We start from the raw sequence: 23,546 nt of genomic DNA on the forward strand, positions 1-23,546 counted from the left end.
AAACAGCCTGGAACAGCCTGGAAACAGACTGAAACCAGCGCAGGAAACCAGCCTGGAAACAGCCTGGAAACCACCTGGAAACAGCCTGGAACAGCCTGGAAACAGATTGAAACCAGTGCAGGAAACAACCTGACGCTGTTCATTCATCCATCTCGACTGTCAGAGTTTCCTCTCGTTCAGGGAGGTTTTTGTAAAACACACCAAACCTCAGAGAAAATCAGTGATTTTAACATCACACACACACACACGCACACACACACACACAGGAGTTGTTGATCCGCTGCTGACTCCATCACTAAGTTCAAATGTCTGATTTTGTCACTTCGGCATTTGAAATCCTTTGCTCAGATTTACTTCAGTGACATAAAGTGACCACATGAGGCAGCAGAGGACCAGCAGAAACACAGCAGCTGCTGTGGGAAAAGTCTGTCTGTCAGTGAGATAAAGACGTGAATGTGTTCTTATGATATCGTAGACTTAAACTGATAAACGTTTTATAAGATAAAACATTTTTTAAAGTGGCAAAATCCTGGTTTCCTTGTTACAGCTCAGTTCACGACTAACTAAGAGCACATGACAAAACCTGCGCCTTCAAACATGCTAAGAGTGTGACGTTTGTTAATACTTTGTCACAAAGATCATGCAGATTCTCACGTCTTTAATAAGAGGGTGAATTTTGAATTGTCCTTTAATCGGCCTCCGTACATAAACCTCACATTAATCTCAGCTTCATGTCCAGAAATTAGTGGCCTGGTGTCACTTTCTTATGAAGCTTTGAGCTTCTCTGTCATTACACACACACACACACACACACTGTGTTAGTGGTTATCCTGAGAGAAAGAGTTTTTATTTAGTGAACAAAGGAAGGAGGCGGGGTCAGAAACCACGGACCGTCCAATAGAAGGCTGTCAAATACTTTTATGATTCATTCTTGTAAATTTTATCACAGTCCTTTAATTCTCGTAAACTCAGACCCTTTAAGTCTTTACACCAGAATTTAATGTGTTTAGAAAAGTATTTCAATAATGTCACCAACTGGAAATGACCTGGAAACAGCCTGGAAACCAGCCTGAAAACAGTCTATAAGTAGTCTGGAAACAGACTGGAAACAACCTGGAAACCAGACTTGAAACCAGACTTGAAACCAGAACAGGAAACCAGACTTGAAATCAGCCTGTAAACAGCCTGGAAACAACCTGGAAACAGGAAACAGTGTATACATAATCTGGAAACAACCTGCTGTAAAAACAACCTGGAAACAGTCTCAAATACAACAGGAAACCGGCCTGGAAACTGACGGAAAACAGCCTGGAATCTGACTGAAAACAGCCTGGAATCTGACTGAAAACAGCCTGGAATCTGACTGAAAACAGCCTGGAAACTGACTGAAAACAGCCTGAAAACTGACTGAAAACAGCCTGGAATCTGACTGAAAACAGCCTGAAAACTGACTGAAAACAGCCTGGAAACTGACTGAAAACAGCCTGAAAACTGACTGAAAACAGCCTGGAATCTGACTGAAAACAGCCTGGAAACTGACTGAAAACTGCCTGGAATTTGACTGAAAACAGCCTGGAAACTGACTGAAAACAGCCTGGAATCTGACTGAAAACAGCCTGGAATCTGACTGAAAACTGCCTGGAATCTGACTGAAAACAGCCTGGAATCTGACTGAAAACAGCCTGGAAACTGACTGAAAACAGCCTGAAAACTGACTGAAAACAGCCTGGAAACTGACTGAAAACAGCCTGAAAACTGACTGAAAACAGCCTGAAAACTGACTGAAAACAGCCTTGAATCTGACTGAAAACAGCCTTGAATCTGACTGAAAACAGCCTGGAAACTGACTGAAAACAGCCTGAAAACTGACTGAAAACAGCCTGAAAACTGACTGAAAACAGCCTGAAAACTGACTGAAAACAGCCTGGAATCTGACTGAAAACAGCCTGGAAACTGACTGAAAACAGCCTGAAAACTGACTGAAAACAGCCTGGAATCTGACTGACAACAGCCTGGAAACTGACTGAAAACAGCCTGAAAACTGACGGAAAACTGCCTGGAATCTGAATGTAATATAATGTTACAAATGTAAGTTTATAAAATGCATTAATAAAGTGTTTTTTAACTGAAGGTGAAAAACTGCAGATGTTAAATTTACTGTAAATAAAAAACAAAAAAGAACACATTATGTTCTTTAACACATAACAAACATTATTTAGATAAAGTGTATAAATACATGTTGTTTTTGCTGAGTTTGTGTTAAAACAAACTTAAATATCAGATTTTATAAAATCGAAAAACCTAAATCATCGTCATGTGTTGTGTGTGCGCGCGGCAGAGAAAGAGTTAAGAGGCACGTGACCGTGGCTGGTATTGTCAGCCCGAGGCTGTTAAAGAAAAAAAAAAAGAAAAAGCTGGAGTGGAGAACAAAGACATCAGAGTCTATTTAAAGAGGAGCGCGCGCTGATCCCGCAGCTCTGCGCACCGCACACTCCGCTGCGCCACGCACCAGCTTCCTGCGGCTCGTGACGATGCGGACTTCTCTGCTCATGTGCTGCTGCGTCCTCGCGCTGCTGTGGCTGCAGAGCGCGCGCTGCCTCCCGGTGCGAGGACACGGTCACTTCAAAGCGAGACCGGTGAGTTAGTGAACTTTGTGTCGCTTTGAGTCTCGAGACAAACATACAAAGTTTCCTCTGCAGCAGACACGCAGACACACGCGCGCGCGCGCACACACACACACACACACACAGCGTTTTGTTTGTTCACATTGTTCCATGAAGACAGTTTGAATGTTTCCTCTGCAGATACAAGTGTCTTCATCATCTTTGTCACGCGCTGGTGTCCTCGCGGTCATCAGTGTCATGTTGTAATCACAGAAAATGGTTATTTTTACTGTGAGTGTAATTAAACTGCTGCTCTAATAACTATCATCATCAGCACGTGACTTCACCTCCACTTCACACTCTCTCCTCTTTCATTATCTCTCCTCTTCCTCCTCCACTTTCCTCTCTTCTTTCTTTTCCTCTCTCATCTTCTTTCCTGTTTCCTCTTTTCATTCCTCCACTAATTCATCTCCTCTGTCTCCTCACTTGTTTCCTCTCTCCTGTGTGGAGAGTGTGGAGTTGTGTAGTATAGAGTTGTGTTGTGTAGTGTGGAGTTGTGTTGTGTAGTGTAGTGTAGTGTTGTGTTGTGTAGAGTTGTGTTGTGTAGTGTAGTGTAGTGTAGTGTGGAGTTGTGTAGTGTAGTGTAGTGTAGAGTTGTGTTGTGTAGTGTTGTGTAGTGTAGAGTTGTGTTGTGTAGTGGAGTGTAGAGTTGTGTTGTGTAGTGGAGTGTAGAGTTGTGTAGTGTAGTTGTGTAGTGTAGAGTTGTGTTGTGTAGTTGTGTAGTGTAGAGTTGTGTAGTGTAGAGTTGTGTTGTGTAGTGTAGAGTTGTGTTGTGTAGTTGTGTAGTGTAGAGTTGTGTTGTGTAGTGTAGAGTTGTAGTGTAGAGTTGTGTTGTGTAGTTGTGTAGTGTAGAGTTGTGTTGTGTAGTTGTGTAGTGTAGAGTTGTGTTGTGTAGTGTAGAGTTGTGTTGTGTAGAGTTGTGTTGTGTAGTTGTGTAGTGTAGAGTTGTGTTGTGTAGTTGTGTAGTGTAGAGTTGTGTTGTGTAGTGTAGAGTTGTGTTGTGTAGTTGTGTAGTGTAGAGTTGTGTTGTGTAGTGTAGAGTTGTGTTGTGTAGTTGTGTAGTTGTGTAGTGTAGAGTTGCGTTGTGTAGTGTAGTTGTGTAGCGTAGAGTGAGAGCAGGAAACAGTGCGTTTAAAGGCTTTTTGTCAACAACATCATAAGAGAGAGAGAGGAGCCGTCGTCATGACGACGTCAGCACATTCTCAACCATTACCTTTTAAATCTTATATTTTATATATATTATAAATATACTCGTCTTTTTGACCTGATTCTAATTATTTCACATATTTATTCATTTATTGTAACATTACCTCTGTGTGTGTGTGTGTGTGTCAGTCAGATCACTTCAGGACGTCGACAGTAAATCTTCATCTTGATTTTGATGATTCATCAGTTTTCAGATTGAACCACATTCACGACACTTTGTTACCTCCAGCAACGAGAAGTCGGAAGTTTATAAAGTTAATAAAGTTAATAAAGCTTATAAAGTTTATAAAGTTAATAAAGTTAATAAAGTTAATAAAGTTTATAAAGTTAATAAAGTCAGTAAAGTTTATAAAGTTTATAAAGTTAATAAAGTTTATAAAGTTAATAAAGTTAATAAAGTTAGTAAAGTTAATAAAGTTTATAAAGTTAATAAAGTCAGTAAAGTTTATAAAGTTTATAAAGTTAATAAAGTTTATAAAGTTAATAAAGTTAATAAAGTTAGTAAAGTTAATAAAGTTAGTAAAGTTAATAAAGTTTATAGAGTTTATAAAGTTAATAAAGTTTATAAAGTTTATAAAGTTAATAAAGTTTATAGAGTTTATAAAGTTTATAAAGCTAATAAAGTTTATAAAGTTAATAAAGTTAGTAAAGTTAATAAAGTTTATAAAGTTAATAAAGTCAGTAAAGTTTATAAAGTTTATAAAGTTTATAAAGTTAATAAAGTTTATAAAGTTAGTAAAGTTAATAAAAGTTAATAAAGTTAATAAAGTTAATAAAGTTAGTAAAGTTAATAAAGTTTATAAAGTTAGTAAAGTTAATAAAGTTAGTAAAGTTAATAAAGTTTATAGAGTTTATAAAGTTAATAAAGTTTATAAAGTTTATAAAGTTAATAAAGTTTATAGAGTTTATAAAGTTTATAAAGCTAATAAAGTTTATAAAGTTAATAAAGTTAGTAAAGTTAATAAAGTTAATAAAGTCAGTAAAGTTTATAAAGTTTATAAAGTTAATAAAGTTTATAAAGTTAGTAAAGTTAATAAAAGTTAATAAAGTTAATAAAGTTAATAAAGTTAGTAAAGTTAATAAAGTTTATAAAGTTTATAAAGTTAGTAAAGTTTATAAAGTTAATAAAGTTTATAAAGTTAGTAAAGTTTATAAAGTTAGTAAAGTTTATAAAGTTTATAAAGTTAATAAAGTTTATAAAGTTTATAAAGTTAATAAAGTTAATAAAGTTTATAGAGTTTATAAAGTTAGTAAAGTTAGTAAAGTGTATAAAGTTAATAAAGTTTATAAAGTTAATAAAGTTTATAGAGTTTATAAAGTTAGTAAAGTTAGTAAAGTTAATAAAGTTTATAAAGTTAATAATGTTAGTAAAGTGTGCAGTGATGTGTAGATAATGGTCTCAGGAGAGAATCTCCTCTCTGATGACGTCACATTGTGACGTAAACATAAAACACACAGAACAAGTTGACGTGTGTTGACCTCGACGTCTTCACAGATCAGGATCAGTGATCTTCTTGTTGAAATGATCAGTTTTCTTCAGAACCACTATGAATGAAAACTAGATCTTGGTCTTACCTGAGGAGCAGGATGAAGGCTGGTGATCACGTGGAGAAGATCATCTTCATCATCTTCTTCTCGGTTCCTCTGGTGCATTCATTTGGGGAAACAAAGAGAAAATGAGTTGCATTAAAAGTGCTTTAAAGAACCTTGATATGCTTCATAGAAACAGAATATTTATGGAAACATGGAGCCAGAAAAAATGATTTTAACCACTGATCTCTACGTCACATGATCACATCTTTATCTCACTGTGAGACAGACGTCTGTAAAACACTCACTCTCCCACACCAAAGTCCAGGTGTCCAAGTCCTGGTCCTCTGCTGCCTCGTGTGGTCACTTTGTGTCACTGAGTTACATCATAATGAAGGATTTTAAAAGCCAAAGTGACAAAATAAGACATTTGAACTTAGTGATGGAGGCAGCAGTGTGTGTGTGTGTGTGTGTGTGTGTGTGATGTTAAAATCACTGATTTCCTCTGTGGACTTTGGTGTGGGAGAGCGAGTGCTTTACAGACGTCCGTCTCACAGTGAGACAAAGCAGCCACGTCTTAATCTGTGTTGTTTTCCTCTGTGAACACTTTCCCCCGGTTTAATCCACAGTAACCAGGTGTCAGACTGTTACGACACGCCTTCTGTCGACAGTGTGACGATCTGATTGGCCGACGCTCGTGTTATCATTAGTGTGCAGCAGCTGGGAGAACAGCTCTGTTGTGTCTGCAAACGCTTTGTCCACATTTGTTCCTGCAGTTGTTGACAATAGAGCGAGTGATTGCACACACACATGCACACGCGCATGCACACGCACACACGCGCACGCACACACGCACGCACACGCTTCTACTGGCCTAATCCTAATCCTAACCTCAACCTAACTTTAAAACATATCTTCACCTTAAAATGTGGTCATTTACGTTGTGGGGAATTTTTGTCCCCACAAGGAAGACAAGTCCCCATAATGTGACTGTGTAAACAGTTGTAGGTCCCCACAACATAGTAGTAATACCTGCACACGCGCGCGCACGCACACACACGCACGCGCACACACACACACACACACACACACGCACGCATGCACGCACGCACGCACTGACACATGCGCACACGCACACACACACACACACACACACACTCACGCATGCACGCACACACGCACACACGCACACACGCACACACACACACATGCATGCACACACACACACACACACACAGACACACACACACACACACACGCACACACACACACACGCATGCACGCATGCACGCACACACACACACACACACACACACACACACACACACACGCACACGCACGCACACACACACACACAGACACAGACACACACACACGCACACACAAACACACACACACACACACACACACGCACACACACACACACACGCACACACACACACACACACACACACACACACACACACACACACACACACACACACGCATGCACGCACACACACACACACACGCACACACACACGCCCGGACAGGCCTGGGATAAACCTGGAGTCCCACAGCTTACGTTTTTCTGTGTTGTCCCGTCATGTCCACGTCTCCGGCCGCTGTGATTGGTCGGAGGGAACCGTGAGAGCAAAGGTGACATCAGAGCTGGGGGGGGCGGAGTTTCCCAGCGAGCAGATCTAGGTCACAGCTGCTGTGGGTGAGAGTGGACGGTGAGACACAACAAGAGGCTCTGAGGGGGCGATAGAGGGTGAATTCACTTGTTCATGAGTGAAACGTGAAGTTTGCATGAGAAGGGATTTTCAGTGTGGAGGTGAGAAGAGGGGCGGAGCAACACATGTAACCTGTTATTTAACGGTGAGGGAACTCAACTCAGTGAACTCTGTCAGCGCTGAGGATTCCTGCATCTGACTCCGCCCACTGACCCAAACAAACATGGCCGCTGAGGAGAATGAGAGGTGGTGATGAGTTAGGAAAAGAATCTTTTAGCCTTTTCAAAAGGTTGTTGTTTTTCCTCCTCCTCTTCCTCCTCTTCCTCCTGTCTGACAGAAAACATCCTCTCAGTGTAAGCAAACGTGTGTGTGTGTGTGTGTGTGTGTGTGAGAACACACCCTTCAAATTGAAATCTTATCTGTTTCTACTTCACGTAAACACTCAGGACAAACTTCCTTCAGTCCACATTTACTCTGGTTACAGTTTCTGTTTGACGCCACAGTCTCTGTACTCATGTTAGTGTAACACACACGCACACACACGCAAGCACAGACACAAGCACAGACACACACACATGCACGCACACACAGACAGACAGACACACAGACACACACGCACGCACACACAGAGGAATTTCTGGATCATGACTTTCATAAAAGTCCTTTCATATAAATCAAATAATCTCCGTGCTTGTGTGTGTGTGTGTGTGTGTGTGTGTGTGGTTTGACTGCCTCCTCTGTTTTTATTAAATGTATGATTGTGTATTTTATGACAAACACATGTTGAGTAATTTCTCTGTGATCCGAGCGCTTGCTGCTGACGCTCATCACCTCACTGGGTCTGACCACAGAGAATGTGTTTCACATGATTCTTTTTATGTGTATATATGTACAATACATGTACATATACATATATACGTATATATGTATATGTACATGTATTCTACATATATACATAAATATGTGTATGTATATACATATAAATGTATATATGTATATACATATATGTATATACATACACATATGTACATTTGTACTTTCTGGGCTTCTGTACAAAAAAACATAACTGTAAAACTAACTAAATAAAACATACTGCAAATTGAAATGCAAAATTAAAAATTAAAACTATAAAACTATAAAACTTAAACTGTAAAACAAAAACTGTAAAATTAACTTTAAAACTAAAACTGCAAAACTAACTGTAAATTAAAAACTGTAAAACAAAATAAATTTAAATAAATTAAAATTATTTTTTTTGGAAGGGGGGTTGATGTAAAATAAAGCTGTAATCAATTGACCAAATGTCTCTAAAAAATGATTAGTTTAATTCAAAATGACGAGATATGTGGCATTTTAATTCAGTTAGAAATGCCCAGTAGAATTTCCAACTTCTGTTTTCATGTTTTCTTTAATATTGGGACTATTGTTCATGTCATTATTTGACATATTTTGGTCGCAATCTCCTCCGTTTCTTTGCCAATCTCAACAATTCATACGTCCATACATCATGTTCGGCTCATTAATAATGAAAACAATGTGTTTTAGTCAGAGTCATTTCCTCAAGTCGTTTCATTGAATCATTTTTCTTCCATCAAACTTCAAACAGTGTGTGTGTGTGTGTGTGGGGGGGGGGGGGTTTGGTGGGAGGTGGGATTATTTTCAGCAGCAGTTTAATCCACTATTGGCAGCGCTCATGACTTTTTCAGAACGACATCCGTCACACGCAAACACATGCGATTCATTGTGACTGCGAGGGTTTCAACACATGAAAAGAAAGAAGTGAAGAAGTGAAGAATGAAGAAGTGAAGAATGAAGAATGAAGAATGAACGCACGTGCGGCGACAACAGAGCGTCGTAAAGTGACTTCAGTACCAGATCCATCTGACACTTTTAATCACAGACGGGGTTTTTCCTGGTCCAGGTTCTCAGTCCAGAAGAACCCAAGTGTGGTGGTGACTGTAAATGTAACCAACTGTCAAACTAAATCTGACTGTAAAACTAAAACTGTCAAACCAACTGTCAAACTAAATCTGACTGTAAAATTAGAACTGTAAAACCAACTGTCAAACTAAATCTGACTGTAAAACTAAAACTGTAAAACCAACTGTCAAACTAAATCTGACTGTAAAACTAAAACTGTAAAACCAACTGTCAAACTAAATCTGACTGTAAAACTAAAACTGTAAAACCAACTGTCAAACTAAATCTGACTGTAAAATTAGAACTGTAAAACTAAAACTAACTGTAACACAAAATCTAAGAGTAAATCTAAGAGTAGAACTAACTATAAAAGCAAAACAAAATAATTAGAACTGTAAAAGTAACTTTATAAGTAACTATAAATAAAACAAATTTAAAAACGCAGGCACGTGCGGCGACAACAGAGCGTCTCATAAACCGGGACGTCACGTATCGCTTCCACCTTTTCCCTGCGAGGTCTTAAATTAAAGACGTGGTTTTGGTGGTGGACCTCCTGCAGCTGCGAGCAGGTTCTGCTCAGTGTGGTGGTGAGCGCGGTGGCTCAGTGGGCAGGTTCTGTTGTCAGACTGGAGACGCTGTGCAGACGCTGCGTGTACAGACACGCTCGGTGAATTCCTCTGTCAGACCTGCTGCTCTTGTCATCGCTGTAACCAGAAGCTCGATGTGTCCATACTTGTAACCACCATCAGCAACTCCTTCACATGTTCACAGCATGAAGAATGTTCCAGCGGGGGTGAGGGGGTGAGGGGGTGAGGGTGTCATATCTCATCACCCACATCTCGCAGACTCAGCAGAAAGTAACAGACTAATTACCCCGAGGGTTTTTTTCTTCCTCGATCGTCGTCACGCCGTCTCCTGACAGGATTCTCATTGTCTGCTCTGAAATTACACGCGAACACGCAAACGCCGCCACAGACTGATGTGTCAGCGCCTGAGTCACTGTCATGGAAACATCTGCCCCGAGTGCAAAAACAGCCCTCACCCCGACTCACCTCCAAATCTTCTTCCAGGTTCTCCCTTCAGGGGGCGCCACAGCGGATCATCTGCCTCCATCTTGTCGTCTCACATGAGTCCTCTTCTGGAAATATAGAACAGCTCATTATTTGGCAGTCAGTCCATTAGTAGAAATATAGAACAGCTCATTATTTAGCAAATACATTATTATTATTATTTAATAATTATAATCTACTGTTTTACATGACCTTAAAATACACACTTATTGTTCCAGATTCATTTCTTTACATGAAGGATATTTACGTTTGTGTTACAAACTATGGCTCTGACTATAAATATGGTCACATTCTGCTATAACACAAATAATTAAACAGAAGTGACTTTTTTTAATATAATTTTGCCAATTCCGTGTATTTTTAAATCAATATATATATATATGTATATATATATATATATGTATATATATATATACTTAGTGTATATGACATGATATCCAAAGTCACTATATATAGATGTAAGTATAAATATTGCTCAGCCTTAATTGAAATGACCTCCTTCTTTGTTGTAAATCCACTTGTAATTTTCCATAAAACAAGAAGTTATTGTGTATGTGGTTTGTTTTTCAGATGATTTACACCACAGACATGACGGGGCTTTCTTTAAGTCTAAGTTTCATGTGTTCATGTGTTCATGTGTTCATTGGAACCAAAATAAAAACAGATTCTTTAGTTTGACTTTAACCTTGAACTTTGAAGTGAAACCTGTTAAGAATCAGGAACTGAGTGCAGGGGTCAGACAGGTCAAACACTCCATTTGACACAAAGGCAGGGGGCGGGGCAGGAGGCGGGGGGGGTAAAGGTTTAGTCTTTAACTCAGAGGTTTTTTTGTCTCCATCTCACCCTTTGAAATGACAGATTTACCCCCCACTGCGCCCGCCCCCCCCCCAGAATTAGCCCGACATTTATGGGCCTGTAAGCCGACACCCACCAAACCCCCGCCCCCGCCCCCCCCTCACCTGATTGGGATCAGACAGCGGGCAGCTTCAGTCTACACTGGCTCCTGTCGAGACAGAGGTTACCATGGCGACCAGGTGATTGACAGTTCAAACAACAGCCCTCCAACTGTGAGCAGGAAGTCGCCCCCGACAAAACCGGCTCGTTTATAACTGAACTCAAACCCAGAACCAGATTAACTGAACTCAACCTCAGAACCAGATTAACTGAACTCAACCTCAGAACCAGATTAACTCAACTCAAACCCAGAACCAGTTTAACTGAACTCAAACCCAGAACCAGATTAACTGAACTCAACCTCAGAACCAGATTAACTGAACTCAACCTCAGAACCAGATTAACTGAACTCAAACCCAGAACCAGATTAATTGAACTCAAACCCAGAACCAGATTTACTGAACTCAACCTCAGAACCAGATTAACTGAACTCAACCTCAGAACCAGATTAACTGAACTCAAACCCAGAACCAGATTAACTGAACTCAACCTCAGAGCCAGATTAACTGAACTCAAACCCAGAACCAGATTAACTGAACTCAAACCCAGAACCAGATTAATTTAACTCAAACCCAGAACCAGATTTACTGAACTCAAACCCAGAACCAGATTAACTGAACTCAACCTCAGAACCAGATTAACTGAACTCAACCTCAGAACCAGATTAACTGAACTCAAACCCAGAACCAGATTAATTGAACTCAACCTCAGAGCCAGATTAACTGAACTCAAACCCAGAGCCAGATTAACTGAATTTAAACCCAGAACCAGATTAACTGAACTCAAACCCAGAACCAGATTAATTGAACTCAACCTCAGAGCCAGATTAACTGAACTCAAACCCAGAGCCAGATTAACTGAATTTAAACCCAGAACCAGATTAACTGAACTCAAACCCAGAACCAGATTAATTGAAGTTAAACCCAGAACCAGATTAACTGAATTTAAACCCAGAACCAGATTAACTGAACTCAACCACAGAACCAGATTAACTGAACTCAAAACAGTTTTTTCTGATGAGAAGGTTAAGTTTTAAAACACTCACTCTCTCACACCAAACCTCATAAAGAAAATCAGTGATTTTAACATCTCACACACACACACACACACACACACACACACACACACACACACACACACACACACACACACACACACACACAGCTGCCTCCATCACTAAGTTCAAATGTCTTGTTTTGTAAAATTCAGCATTTGAAATATTTCATTCAGATTGACCTGAGTGACACAAAGTGACCACACGAGGCAGCAGAGGACCAGCAGCTCCTGAGTCCCTGTGAGTTAAATCACTGGTTTTCTCTCTGGACTTTGGTGTGTGAGAGTGAGTGAGTGAGTGAGTGAGTGGTTTATAAACCTCAGCCTCACGTCTGTGTGGGCGTGTACATTTATTCCGTGTAAATGTTTAAATGACTGATGTGTGTGTTTGTGCAGAGAGTTCAGACTCTGCTGCAGCTCCGTCACCAACAACCCAACATGAATGAGAGCTCTGTGTGTGTGTGTGCGTGTGTGTGTGTGTGTGTGTGTGTGCGCGTGTGTGTGTGTGTGTGTGTGTGTGTGTGTGTGTGTGTGTGCGTGTGTGTGCGCGTGTGTGCGCGTGTGTGTGTGTGTGTGTGTGCGCGTGTGTGTGTGTGCGAGATCCAGACCCATCAGTCACGGTGTTTCCACAGTCTGCAGCACATTCCTCTGACCCTGCTGTGATCGTTCCTCAGAACTGTAACGACGACACGGAGAGAGTCCTGCAAGAGACAGAGAGTGAGTGAGTGAGTGAGGGGTGAGAGAGTGAGTGAGTGAGGGGTGAGAGAGTGAGTGAGTGAGGGGTGAGAGAGTGAGTGAGACACCTTTAAAACACAAACACGATCTCACTTGTAACTTTTCTATCATTGATTTGAAACAAGAGTGAATCTAACGTGAGCTTCATCTCACTGACGTTCACACACCTCGTGACGTTGCTCGTGATGGTGACACCGTCACTGAAGTGAAAACGTGGTGACGACGGTTCCCTCATTGTTAAACGTGAATGTTTTCACGATCTACAGTTTGTTGACGTTGTTGCTGTGACGACACTCTGTCAGAGCAGGAAGTAAAAAAACAGCAGCTTCCATCACGGACTGTGTCTGTGTCTCTCCACGTGTCCTGTGATGGACGCTCACCTGTCCAGGATGAGACTCTGTCTTTCAGCAGAAGTTAGAGGGAGAATTCGTCGTTAGATGAACGTGATATTGAGAGATGACTCTGTGGAAGACGAGCTTTAATTCATCGATAACGTCTTTTCCCACAGGTTTGTTGACAGATTTGCTGATAGGACGAGAATGTTGTGAAAGACGAGGACGACGCTCCTCTGTAATTTACTTCTGTGGAAATGAGCAGGGCCATTTCCTCTGAGGAGAAAGGGGGAGGGGTCATAATGATAATGAGACACTCTGGGACTGAGTGTCTCCTAAACTGGGACAAACTTGAGGGTTTGTTGGCCTGATTATGAGCGAGGACTTGTCATTAAGTCCTGGAGGACGTGGATTCCAGCTCAGATCAGATCTGCCTCAGGACTTTTCTCGTCTCTCCGCCTCTGTCCTCATGGTGGCAGCGCTGCTCGGCCTCTGTAGGTTCATGTACTTCAGGATGTTGATGGTCCTCAGAGGACGAACCCTCGGGATTTGACATGTCCAACCTTTACAAGACAATGGACTTGTCCAAACCTGAGACGATGAATGTGGAAGTGAGAATGAACTCAAGTCTCTGTTCTTGTCCCAGGTCTCTGAGAAGTTCCCCGACCTGAAGAAGAGAGGGAAAGTGTCTCACGCTCAGGACGTCATGAAGGACGAGAGTTTGTCCAACAACACCAGGGACGTGTGGAACCGACCTCGCTGCGGCGTACCGGACTTCCCCAGCCAGAAGGGGGTGCACTACCGCGGACGACAGCGCCAGAGACGCTTTGTACTCTACGGAGGGCGTTTGAACAAGATGGACCTCACCTACAGGTACACACCTATAGTCAAATTGCTGTCCCCTAGTGGTCACACAATGTCTCTGCAGGTATATTAGCGAGGATTCAAATCCACAAAAAAAAACAGTTTTTAAGTAAAAACTTATGACTCATGTCATAAAATCTACGACATCTTAAGAACACGTTCACGTCTTTATCTCACTGTCAGACACACTTTTCCAACAGGAAAGTGAAGTTTGTAAAACACTCACTCTTCCACACCAAAGTCCACAGAGAAAACCAGTGATTGTAACACACACACACACACACACACACACACACACACGCTGCCTCCATCACTAAGTTCTTAAAGATATCGTAAACTAGACTTTATGATGAGTGTGGAAAATATGTTGCGTGAGAAGAAGCCTTTAAAAAAACGATGGTGGATAAAATGACGACTTTGACTGATACTGGTCGTACGATCTGAGGGAAGAAAATGAAAAAGTGGAGCAGAGACACGGACGAACGTGGAGAAAATGAAGATCTGAAATATTGATTCAGAAAAAAAGGGATATGCTGCGTTTCTTTCATGTGAGGTTCTGACTCCGTCCAGGGTCTGGCAGTCATTTGTGTCTCCTGTGGTTCTGTCAGTGCTGTCAGTCTTTAACTGAACACTTTATTAAAACATAAAGACAGAGGAGGAAGCAGCAGCAGCAGCAGCAGCAGCAGCAGCAGCAGCAGCAGCAGCAGCAGCAGCAGCAGCAGCATCAGCAGCAGCAGCAGCAGCAGCAGCAGCGTGTGTGTTTTCAGCAGCAGCAGCAGCAGCAGCAGCAGTGTGTGTTTTCAGCAGCAGCAGCATCAGCAGCAGCAGCAGCAGCGTGTGTTTTCAGCAGCAGGTTCAGACACGACGCGTCAGCGCAGCGTTGTTGTGATTGATCTGACAAAAGTGAAAAGGAAAGGTTTTTGTGTAAACAAGCTCTGAGTTATATTCATGATTTTACTCTTTACATTAAACTTTAATGTAAAGTTTTAATATTCAAAGAAAAGTCTGATGATTATTCATTATTTTCAACTAAAAAGTCGACAACTCAACTGATTTGAATAAAAACTACAAAGCATTTCATTTATGCTGACTCACTGTTAGCTTCTCGCACTCGCACATACGATATCATCTAAATCAGGGGTGTCAATGGTAGGGCCCCCGGGCCAGAACCGGGCCAGCAGAGGGTCCAATGTGGCGCGCAGGATAAAGTTGTTAAAATTACAATCTATTCATAACGTGAAATACTATATTTGTCGTATATTATCTGAAGTCTGTGTACATATGTAAGACAGAGCAGAGCAGAGAAACAACAACAGTTCACACAATGACCACTAGGGGTCAGCAGAGAGAAACGTGACCATCGCTGACTGAAAAACATGTAAATAATAAAACAGACAAACATGGAACAGGAATCTGCACGCAGAGGAATTCATTCCTGGTTTATCTTCCATAAACCTGCTGTGTTTACGGGTTATGTTATTGTGATGAGTCATGATTTGTGACTCATGTGTTTGACAAAGTACTCCACGTGTAATCTGCGCTAAAACGTGATAATCTGGTGGATTTAAAGCCCTTTGTGTTGAATTCAGCACAAACGTTGACTCCTCGTGTTTGAGTTCAGACTGAAAACTCGTGTCGTGCTTTTTTGAAAATGTTTCTGCTGATGAATCCAACACTTATGTGTCTGTGAAATAAGACCACGTTTCCCACAATTCTCTTTGTTTGTGGTTGAAAAGAAAGTCGCTGTAAACTCCAGTTACAGTCAGACGTTTGAATTTCTGTCAACGCCCACTTATCGTCGCATTTCAAACCCGGAAAATTAGAGAAATCTCATAAACCCTGATTTAGGATTCCAAGATGGCTGCCACTTGTGTTGCTAGTTTTAGCGTTAAATTCACTTCTGTGTCATGTTTCGCAGTAAATCTGTCGTAAACACACAGGACTGGTTATCGTTATCGACTGGTGTTGCTAACGAGGACTAGCCTCAGCAGGAACGCGGTCGATTCGGAGGTGACGTCACTTCCAGTTCTTACTTCCGATGTTAAATGGAACGCAACATAATCCCAACATCATTATTATTACAAAATGGCTGCCACTTGCAGCAATATCAACGCTCTTCTATTTGTGTCGCAGTAAATCTGTCGCACACAGATCAATCTTTTATCCGTGGACATGTTGCTAAGATGTTTGTGTGAGCACAATAATGAGCAGTTACCGACTGCTATCGCTAACAATAGCTAACAAATGCTAACAAAGCTGCTGTAGAAACATGGAGGCACAAGATGGCGGCCTCAGTAAAGCAAGGCCCGCCCCCGAAGGCGACAAAAACCACATGAGTTTTATTTTAAGTCCGTTATAAACCTAAATAATATACTTATAAATAATACACTTAAATTCCGCTCATAAATAAATGTGACTCACTGGACTTTAATGATTTGTACGTGTTAATAAATGACCATTTAGAATCTCTAGATTTATCTTTTTTCTTATTTTGTAAAGATTCTTTTATTTTCCTTTTGTTCGGTAGTGAAACGATGCTAAGCTAAGCGCGTAGCTGGAGTCTGAGCAGAGAATCGTCATGAGCCGCAGGTTGAAACCCGTTTCCTTCTGTACGTTAATTATCCGTCTCATTTTACGACGTCAGATTCCTCCGTAATTAACGTCGCTGATTTACTGAATCCACACGGAAACGTGAGGATTTAATTATCACGTGAGATGTGATGCTGTGCATTATATATGATTTATGATTTATTATGAGTTCTTGTTTCAGTTATCACACTGGGTGGTTTGATCTCAGAGGAAGGGGGCGGAGACTGTGATGTTTTGTTAGTGAGCCTCAGGGCGTCAGTGGCTGCAGATATCAGATTAGAGGGAGGCGTTCGAGGCCGGTGGTCTCACTCTGACACTGACGCTCTACATCCTCTGTGTGTGTGCGTGTGTGTGTGTGTGCGTGTGTGTGTGTGTGTGTGTGTGTGTGTGTGTCACACCTGCAGGATCGTCCGCTTCCCCTGGCAGATGGGGGAGGAGAAAGTGCGACGCGTCTTCCAGGAAGCGCTGAAAATCTGGAGTGACGTGACCCCGCTGACCTTCACCGAGGTCCACAGTGGGAAGGCCGACATCCGCGTCGACTTCACGAGGTGAGAGAGAGGGCGAGAAAATACAGATTTAAAGAGATTATGAGCGGATGAATGACGCTCTGAGGAGGACCAGCAGCTCCTGTGTCCCTGCAGCTAAGATCACTGATTTTCTCTGTGGACTTTGGTGTGGGAGAGTGAGTGTTTCATGAACTTCAGTTTCCTGTCTCACAAAAGTGTGTCTCACAGTGAGATAAAGATGTGAACGTGTTCTCAGGATATCGTAGATGATTAAAATCACTTCAGTCAAATGTGATTATATTATTATAAAATGTAATATTCCCTAATTTCATTATACGAGTTGTGTATGTGATGTGACGTGTGTGTCATTGTTTTGTTGTTGGTGTTGATTGTGATTGTGACATCATTCATGTTGTTGCTGCTCTCTGTTTTGTTTTGGTGGAACTCTGTAAACGTGCAGCATGTGTGAGAGTGGACGTAACAATCAGATCACGTTTCATCTGTCTGTCTGTCTGTCTGTCTGTCTGTCTGTTTTTCCCCTCGCTGCAAACAAAGAAACGGAGGAAAATGAAACTTTTTCACAGACGATCTTACATCATTGTCGTGTGACACAAAGTAAAAGTGAAACCTCCTTTGTTGTTTAAAAGGTGTGTTTGTTTGACGGACCTGCAGGTACTGGCACGGAGACGACCTTCCCTTCGACGGCCCGGGCGGGATCCTCGCTCACGCCTTCTTCCCCAGGACGCACCGACAGGGAGACGTTCACTTCGACTACGACGAGTCGTGGACGCTGGGAAACCACATGGGTGAGACTTTGACCTTTTCACTCACGACACAAACAACATCACAACATCACAACATCACAACAAATCAGAGAATAACTTCCATTTAAACCAGAGAAATGACCACAAGCTTCAGGCTGAGGGAGTCTTCCAGGGGTTCTTACAGATCCAGATGTGCAAAGGTTCATAAAAATGGAAGGATTTGTTGAAGCACATTACAATAATAATAATAATAATAATAATAATAATAATAATGCTTCACATTAAATCAATAATAAAAACACACTAAATAATAGCAATAAATAATAAAAGCTGTTCAGTGAAGATCAGGAGGTGACCCCACAGTTTGACCCTTGACCTGGGGACAAAACATCTTAAAATGAATTTTTAAATGAACACTTTGATTGTGTTTTTCCTCCTCCTCCTCCTCCTCCTCCTCCTCCTCCTCCTCCTCCTCCTCCTCCTCCTCCTCCTCCTCCTCCTCCTCCTCCTCCTCCTCCTCCTCCTCCTCCTCCTCCTCCTCCTCCTCCTCCTCCTCCTCCTCCTCCTCCTCCTCCTCCTCCTCCTCAGGCACAGACCTCCTCCAGGTCGCCGCCCATGAGTTTGGACACGTCCTGGGTCTGCAGCACTCCCGTGAACCAGGAGCCGTCATGTCAGCGTACTACACCTTCTCCTACCCACTGAAGCTGAGCGAGGACGACAGACGAGGCATCCAGTTCCTGTACGGAGGTCACCCACAAGTCCTGCCCTCTCCACCGCCGCCGCCTCCTCCTCCTCCACCGCCGCCGCCGCCGCCTCCTCCTCCTCCTCCTCCTCCTCCTCCATACAACCCAGAGTCCAATGAGATCCCGACTATCGTGAGTCTAAATGATAAACAGTGGTTGGATTTGAGTCACTGAAGAAAGAAAGTGTTAAGTGTACGACATCTGAAGAACACCATCACTGAAGGTTAGAAACCGCTCGCTCTCTCACACCAGACCTCTGCTGCCTCGTGTGGTCACTCTGTGTCACTGAGTTAAGTCCAAATGAAATATTTCAAATGCTGAATTAACAAAATAAGACGTTTGAACTCAGTGATGGAGTCAGCAGTGTGTGTGTGTGTGTGTGTGTGTGTGTGTGAGGTATCGTAGACTTCATCTGAAGCAGAGTTTATAAAGTCAGTCTTTTGTTAAATCTAACAGGTGTGTTTCTCTTCATCCTGACTGAATTATAAAAGAGAAACACGATGTCACGTCAGAGACGTGGACGCTTCTCATAAGAGAATAAATTCATCTTGAATCACACGTCGTAGAAATGCAGCGTTTAGTTCAGTTTGTCTTGTCTAACGTTTTACTTCACCTGTAATAAACCGTCGCGGTGCAGATCTCTGATGTCACAGCGACGCTGATGATGATGATGATGATGCTGTGTCGTGTTTCCAGCCCGACGCCTGCCACACGGACTTTGACGCCGTGTCCATGATCCGTGGAGAGCTGTTCTTCTTTAAGTCGGGCTACGTGTGGAGGATCAGGGACGGACACCTGGAGAGTGGGTACCCGGCGCTGGCGTCACGACACTGGAGGGGGATCCCCGACAACATCGACGCCGCCTTTGAAGACAAGTCAGGAAACATTTGGTTCTTTCAAGGTGAGACTGGCTCGTTTTCAGCTGCTGTCATGTGGTCAACACACACACACACACACACACACACACACACGCACACGCAGGTGGACGTGTGGACGAGTCTTCAACACCTGTGAGGACGAGAAGATCTGTTTTGTGTTTATAGAGACAAAGACAAAGCTGTCACTCACCAACACTCTCTGTCCCCGTCCCTGCAGGTGAGAATTACTGGGTGTTTGACGCTGAGATGCAGATCCAGGCCCCGGAGTCCATGAGGAGTCTGGGTCTGCCGGTCTCTGGGATCCAGGCCGCTCTGCGCTGGGGCCACGACTCCAACTACAACACCTACTTCTTCAAGTCCGGAAGCTACTGGAAGTTCAGTCCGCGTGAGAACCGCGTGGACTCAATCTACCCGCGCAGCATGCAGGACTGGATCGGTATCCCCGAGGACGTGGACGCCGCCTTCAGGGACATCTACGGTAAAAACCAACACTGGAACAAAGACGTTTTATTCAGCTGTTTATAAACCACTCACTCTCCCACACACACATGCATGCACGCACACGCACACACACACACACGCACACACACACACACACACACACACACACACACACACACACACACACACACACACACACACACACACACACACACACACACACACACACACACACACACACACACACACACACACACACACACACACACACACACACACACACACACACACACACACACACACACACACTCACTCACACACACACAGACACTCACTCACTCACACACACACACACACAGCTGCCTCCATCACTGAGTTCAAATGTGTGATTTTGTGTCTTCAGTGTTTGAAATCCTTGTTCAGATTGACGTCATTGACACAGAGTGACCACACGAGGCAGCAGAGGAGCAGCAGCTAAAATCACTGATTGTCTGTGTGAGGTTTGGTGTGTGCCATGTTTTCCGAGCTCCTCCAGGGGGCGCTGACGGCGTGTGTGACCCTTGTTTCCAGGTTACGCTCACTTCATCCGAGGACGTCAGTACTGGAAGTTCGACCCCGTGGCCATGAACTCGTTGGAGGGTTACCCTCGTTACGTGGGCGTGGACTTCTTCAGCTGCAGAAGCGCGTGAGACTCGGCTCGACGGACACTGTTTTCTTTTTTTCCTTTTTTTCTTTTTGACAATGAAGAGTTTGAAATGTCGGACGGAGACGAGACGTCGCCGTCACTCAGATCAACTTCACATTCTTCTCAGGAAAAACCACGTGACTCCTCCTCATCCCGGGCTCCTCCTGTGCAGCTATACTCATATTTATTATGCACACGTTTGCCACCGTGAGGCTGAGATCTGCGCCGTGTGTTACCACACTGATGTGAACCGTTCACTCTTCTCTGAGCCTCGTGTTTCTGCGTCTGCAGTGGACGACGTGTTTCTGTTCCTCGTCACGCGCTCGCTGAGCGTCCAGTGTTTGAAAAGTGGCGTCACGTGGACGCGTGGACTCGTCCCCGAGCTGCTGTAGGTGGCGCTGTGGGAGACCAAACAAACTTTGAGATTTGTGTTTTATTCAAACAAAAACGCCTGCTGTTTAAACTGTTTTCACACGCGCTAAAGCCTCAAAAACACTCACTGTCAAAATCATGTCAGGTCAACAGGGGGCGATAGAAAACGACCTGCGACGTCACTCTGATATTTTAACCTTTAACTTTTTCCCCCGAGCAAAGAATGAGAAATTAAAAAATGAAGAAATTCAGTCTAAAATAACCTCGCGTCCCATCACGACGTCACTTTTCTAACGAGTCACTACGTCTCAGCTTGTCCTTCAGGAAGAGCTGCAGGGCGCCACCTACAGCTCACAGCAGACAACCGTCCTCACGTCTCGTCTGTAACATGGTGATGCTTTCAGGTGACTCCGTGTAACGTTCAGGCGACTCTGTGACATTCAGGCGACTCTGTGACATTCAGGTGACTCTGTGACTGTGTGACGTTCAAGCGACTCTGTGACGTTCAGGCGACTTTGTGACGTTTGGTTGACTCCGTGTAACGTTCAGGCGACTCTGTGACGTTCAGGCGACTTTGTGACTCTGTGTAACGTTCAGGCGACTCTGTGACGTTCAGGCGACTCTGTGACGTTCAGGCGACTCTGTGACTCCGTGTAACGTTCAGGTGACTCTGTGACGTTCAGGCGACTTTGTGACTCCGTGTAACGTTCAGGTGACTCTGTGACTGTGTGACGTTTGGTTGACTCCGTGTAACGTTCAGGCGCCTCTGTGATGTTCAGTTGACTCTGTGTGACATTCAAGCAACTCTGTGACGTTCAGGCGACTATGACTCTGTGTGACGTTCAGGCGACTCTGTGACTCCGTGTAACGTTCAGGCAACTGTGTAACTTTCAGGCAACTATGTGACTCCGTGTAACGTTCAGGTGACTGTGTGACGTTTGGTTGACTCCGTGTGACGTTCAGGCGACTCTGTGACTCCGTGTGACGTTCAGGCGACTCTGTGACTCTGTGTGACGTTCAGGCGACTGTGTGACTCCGTGTGACGTTCAGGTGACTCTGTGACTCCGTGTGACGTTCAGGCGACTCTGTGACTCCGTGTGACGTTCAGGCGACTCTGTGACTCCGTGTGACGTTCAGGCGACTCTGTGACTCCGTGTGACGTTCAGGTGACTGTGTGACGTTCAGGCGACTCTGTGACTCCGTGTGACGTTCAGGCGACTGTGTGACGTTCAGGCGACTCTGTGACTCCGTGTGACGTTCAGGCGACTGTGTGACGTTCAGGCGACTGTGACATCAGTGGTTCTCCACCTGCTCAGTCACAGAAAAAAAATCTAATCACATTTAAGATGAAATTATTGCAGAGTAATTTTATTTTGTTATTATTGATTCAGCTCTTAGTTATTTTATGATATTTAAGTTTCTCAGATTCCAGTTTTCTGTCCAATCTTCACATTTGTGAAACTAAAAAGTACAAATATCAAACTACTTAACGATGCAGCTCAAAAATATTGAACTTTTTAACCGTAAAGTGACTGTGTGTGTGTGTGTGTGGGGGGGGGGAGAGTGTGTGTGTGTGTGTGTGTGTGAGTGTGTGTGGGAGAGTGAGTGTGTGTGTGTGTGTGGGAGAGTGAGTGCTTTATGAAACCGTTAGACAGTCCAAGGACCTGAAAAGGACTCAACCTGCAGGTTGAGAACCACTGTTCCAGTTAAAGGGACATTGCGTCCACTGCAGTGAAGTAAAGGCTCAGTTCAGTTATTAGTTGTTATTTTCAGTGCAGGACGCTGATCACTCGTTTCTCTGTTTCTTTCTTCACAGTCTGGTGATTTTTGTTGTTGTTGTTGTTGTTTGACTCATTTCTTTAAGTGTTAATCTCGGCTCTGAGAAACGATATTTATACACAAACATGTTAATGATTGTTAGTTTGTTTCTTACTCATTTGTAGCCTCGACTTTTGTATGAATGTCATATTGTTTCTTTTTAATAAAAAACATAATCTTTTTTTACCAAACTGCTTCCTGTGATGAGATTAGAGGAGAAAATAATCCAACATCAATTATAAATCTGATAGATCTGATATAGATTATGAACTAGAGATGGTGATATTTTAATTAGGTGATGAGGTTATTTTATTGTGTTTATTATAATTCTAGAAGTAATGAAAAATGAAAGTTGTACTTTTGTGGACGAGCTGCTTATTAAATGTTTGTTATAGTAAAAAAAAAAGTACATTTATGTCAAAAATAGTTTCAAACGATTAAAAAAATAGTAGTCTTGATAGTTTGAAGTTTAATATTCAACTAAATGAAAAGGAAACGTCTACAAATCTAAGCAAAGACGTCAAATACGACACGACTTGATGTTTTAATGAGTATATTTGGGCTGAAGCGACGCAGGAGCAGTTGGATGAGCTCATTCTCTTGTTTTGTTGATAATTATGTGTCCTGATGTTTTTCTGTCGCTCCTGAATCACAGAGTCTGCGTCGCCTTTTATTTTTGATTTGTTTTTTTGACGACGCTCAGCAGTT

The 23,546-nt window shown here is 42.8% G+C and overlaps 1 protein-coding gene and 1 long non-coding RNA gene across 5 annotated transcripts; one reads left to right on the forward strand and one right to left on the reverse strand.

Annotated features, from left to right (window-relative positions):
* Nucleotides 1-2,422: 2,422 nt before the first annotated feature.
* Nucleotides 2,423-22,588, forward strand: mmp11a (matrix metallopeptidase 11a). The gene is made up of 8 exons (XM_058635576.1): nucleotides 2,423-2,636; nucleotides 13,825-14,051; nucleotides 17,036-17,179; nucleotides 17,810-17,943; nucleotides 18,490-18,776; nucleotides 19,341-19,545; nucleotides 19,740-20,000; nucleotides 20,534-22,588. The coding sequence occupies exons 1-8, from the start codon at nucleotides 2,532-2,534 to the stop codon at nucleotides 20,650-20,652; spliced, it is 1,482 nt and encodes a 493-aa protein (XP_058491559.1). The 5' UTR covers nucleotides 2,423-2,531; the 3' UTR covers nucleotides 20,653-22,588.
* LOC131463692 (uncharacterized) lies at nucleotides 5,488-18,081 on the reverse strand. Of its 4 annotated transcripts, XR_009241102.1 has the most exons (8): nucleotides 17,804-18,081; nucleotides 17,030-17,170; nucleotides 12,720-12,812; nucleotides 11,064-11,107; nucleotides 10,087-10,172; nucleotides 7,247-7,444; nucleotides 6,964-7,092; nucleotides 5,488-5,513 (listed from the first exon to the last, which is right to left on the reverse strand). It is a non-coding gene; the product is annotated as an uncharacterized LOC131463692 (long non-coding RNA). The 4 variants fall into 4 exon arrangements; XR_009241101.1 differs by lacking the exon at nucleotides 11,064-11,107 and having other exon boundaries at nucleotides 7,247-7,344; XR_009241099.1 differs by lacking the exon at nucleotides 11,064-11,107.
* Nucleotides 22,589-23,546: the final 958 nt, after the last annotated feature.

The sequence above is a fragment of the Solea solea genome, chromosome 8 (genome assembly GCF_958295425.1).
Source record: "Solea solea chromosome 8, fSolSol10.1, whole genome shotgun sequence".
Lineage (NCBI taxonomy): Eukaryota > Metazoa > Chordata > Actinopteri > Pleuronectiformes > Soleidae > Solea > Solea solea.

Bases quoted from the DNA above. Each gene is read 5' to 3' on its own strand.
- mmp11a (XM_058635576.1), top strand. From the start codon at position 2,532: ATGCGGACTTCTCTGCTCATGTGCTGCTGCGTCCTCGCGCTGCTGTGG. The intron at 2,637-13,824 runs GTGAGTTAGTGA...TTCTTGTCCCAG, and splicing joins GTCACTTCAAAGCGAGACCG to GTCTCTGAGAAGTTCCCCGA. The intron at 17,180-17,809 runs GTGAGAGAGAGG...ACGGACCTGCAG, and splicing joins ATCCGCGTCGACTTCACGAG to GTACTGGCACGGAGACGACC.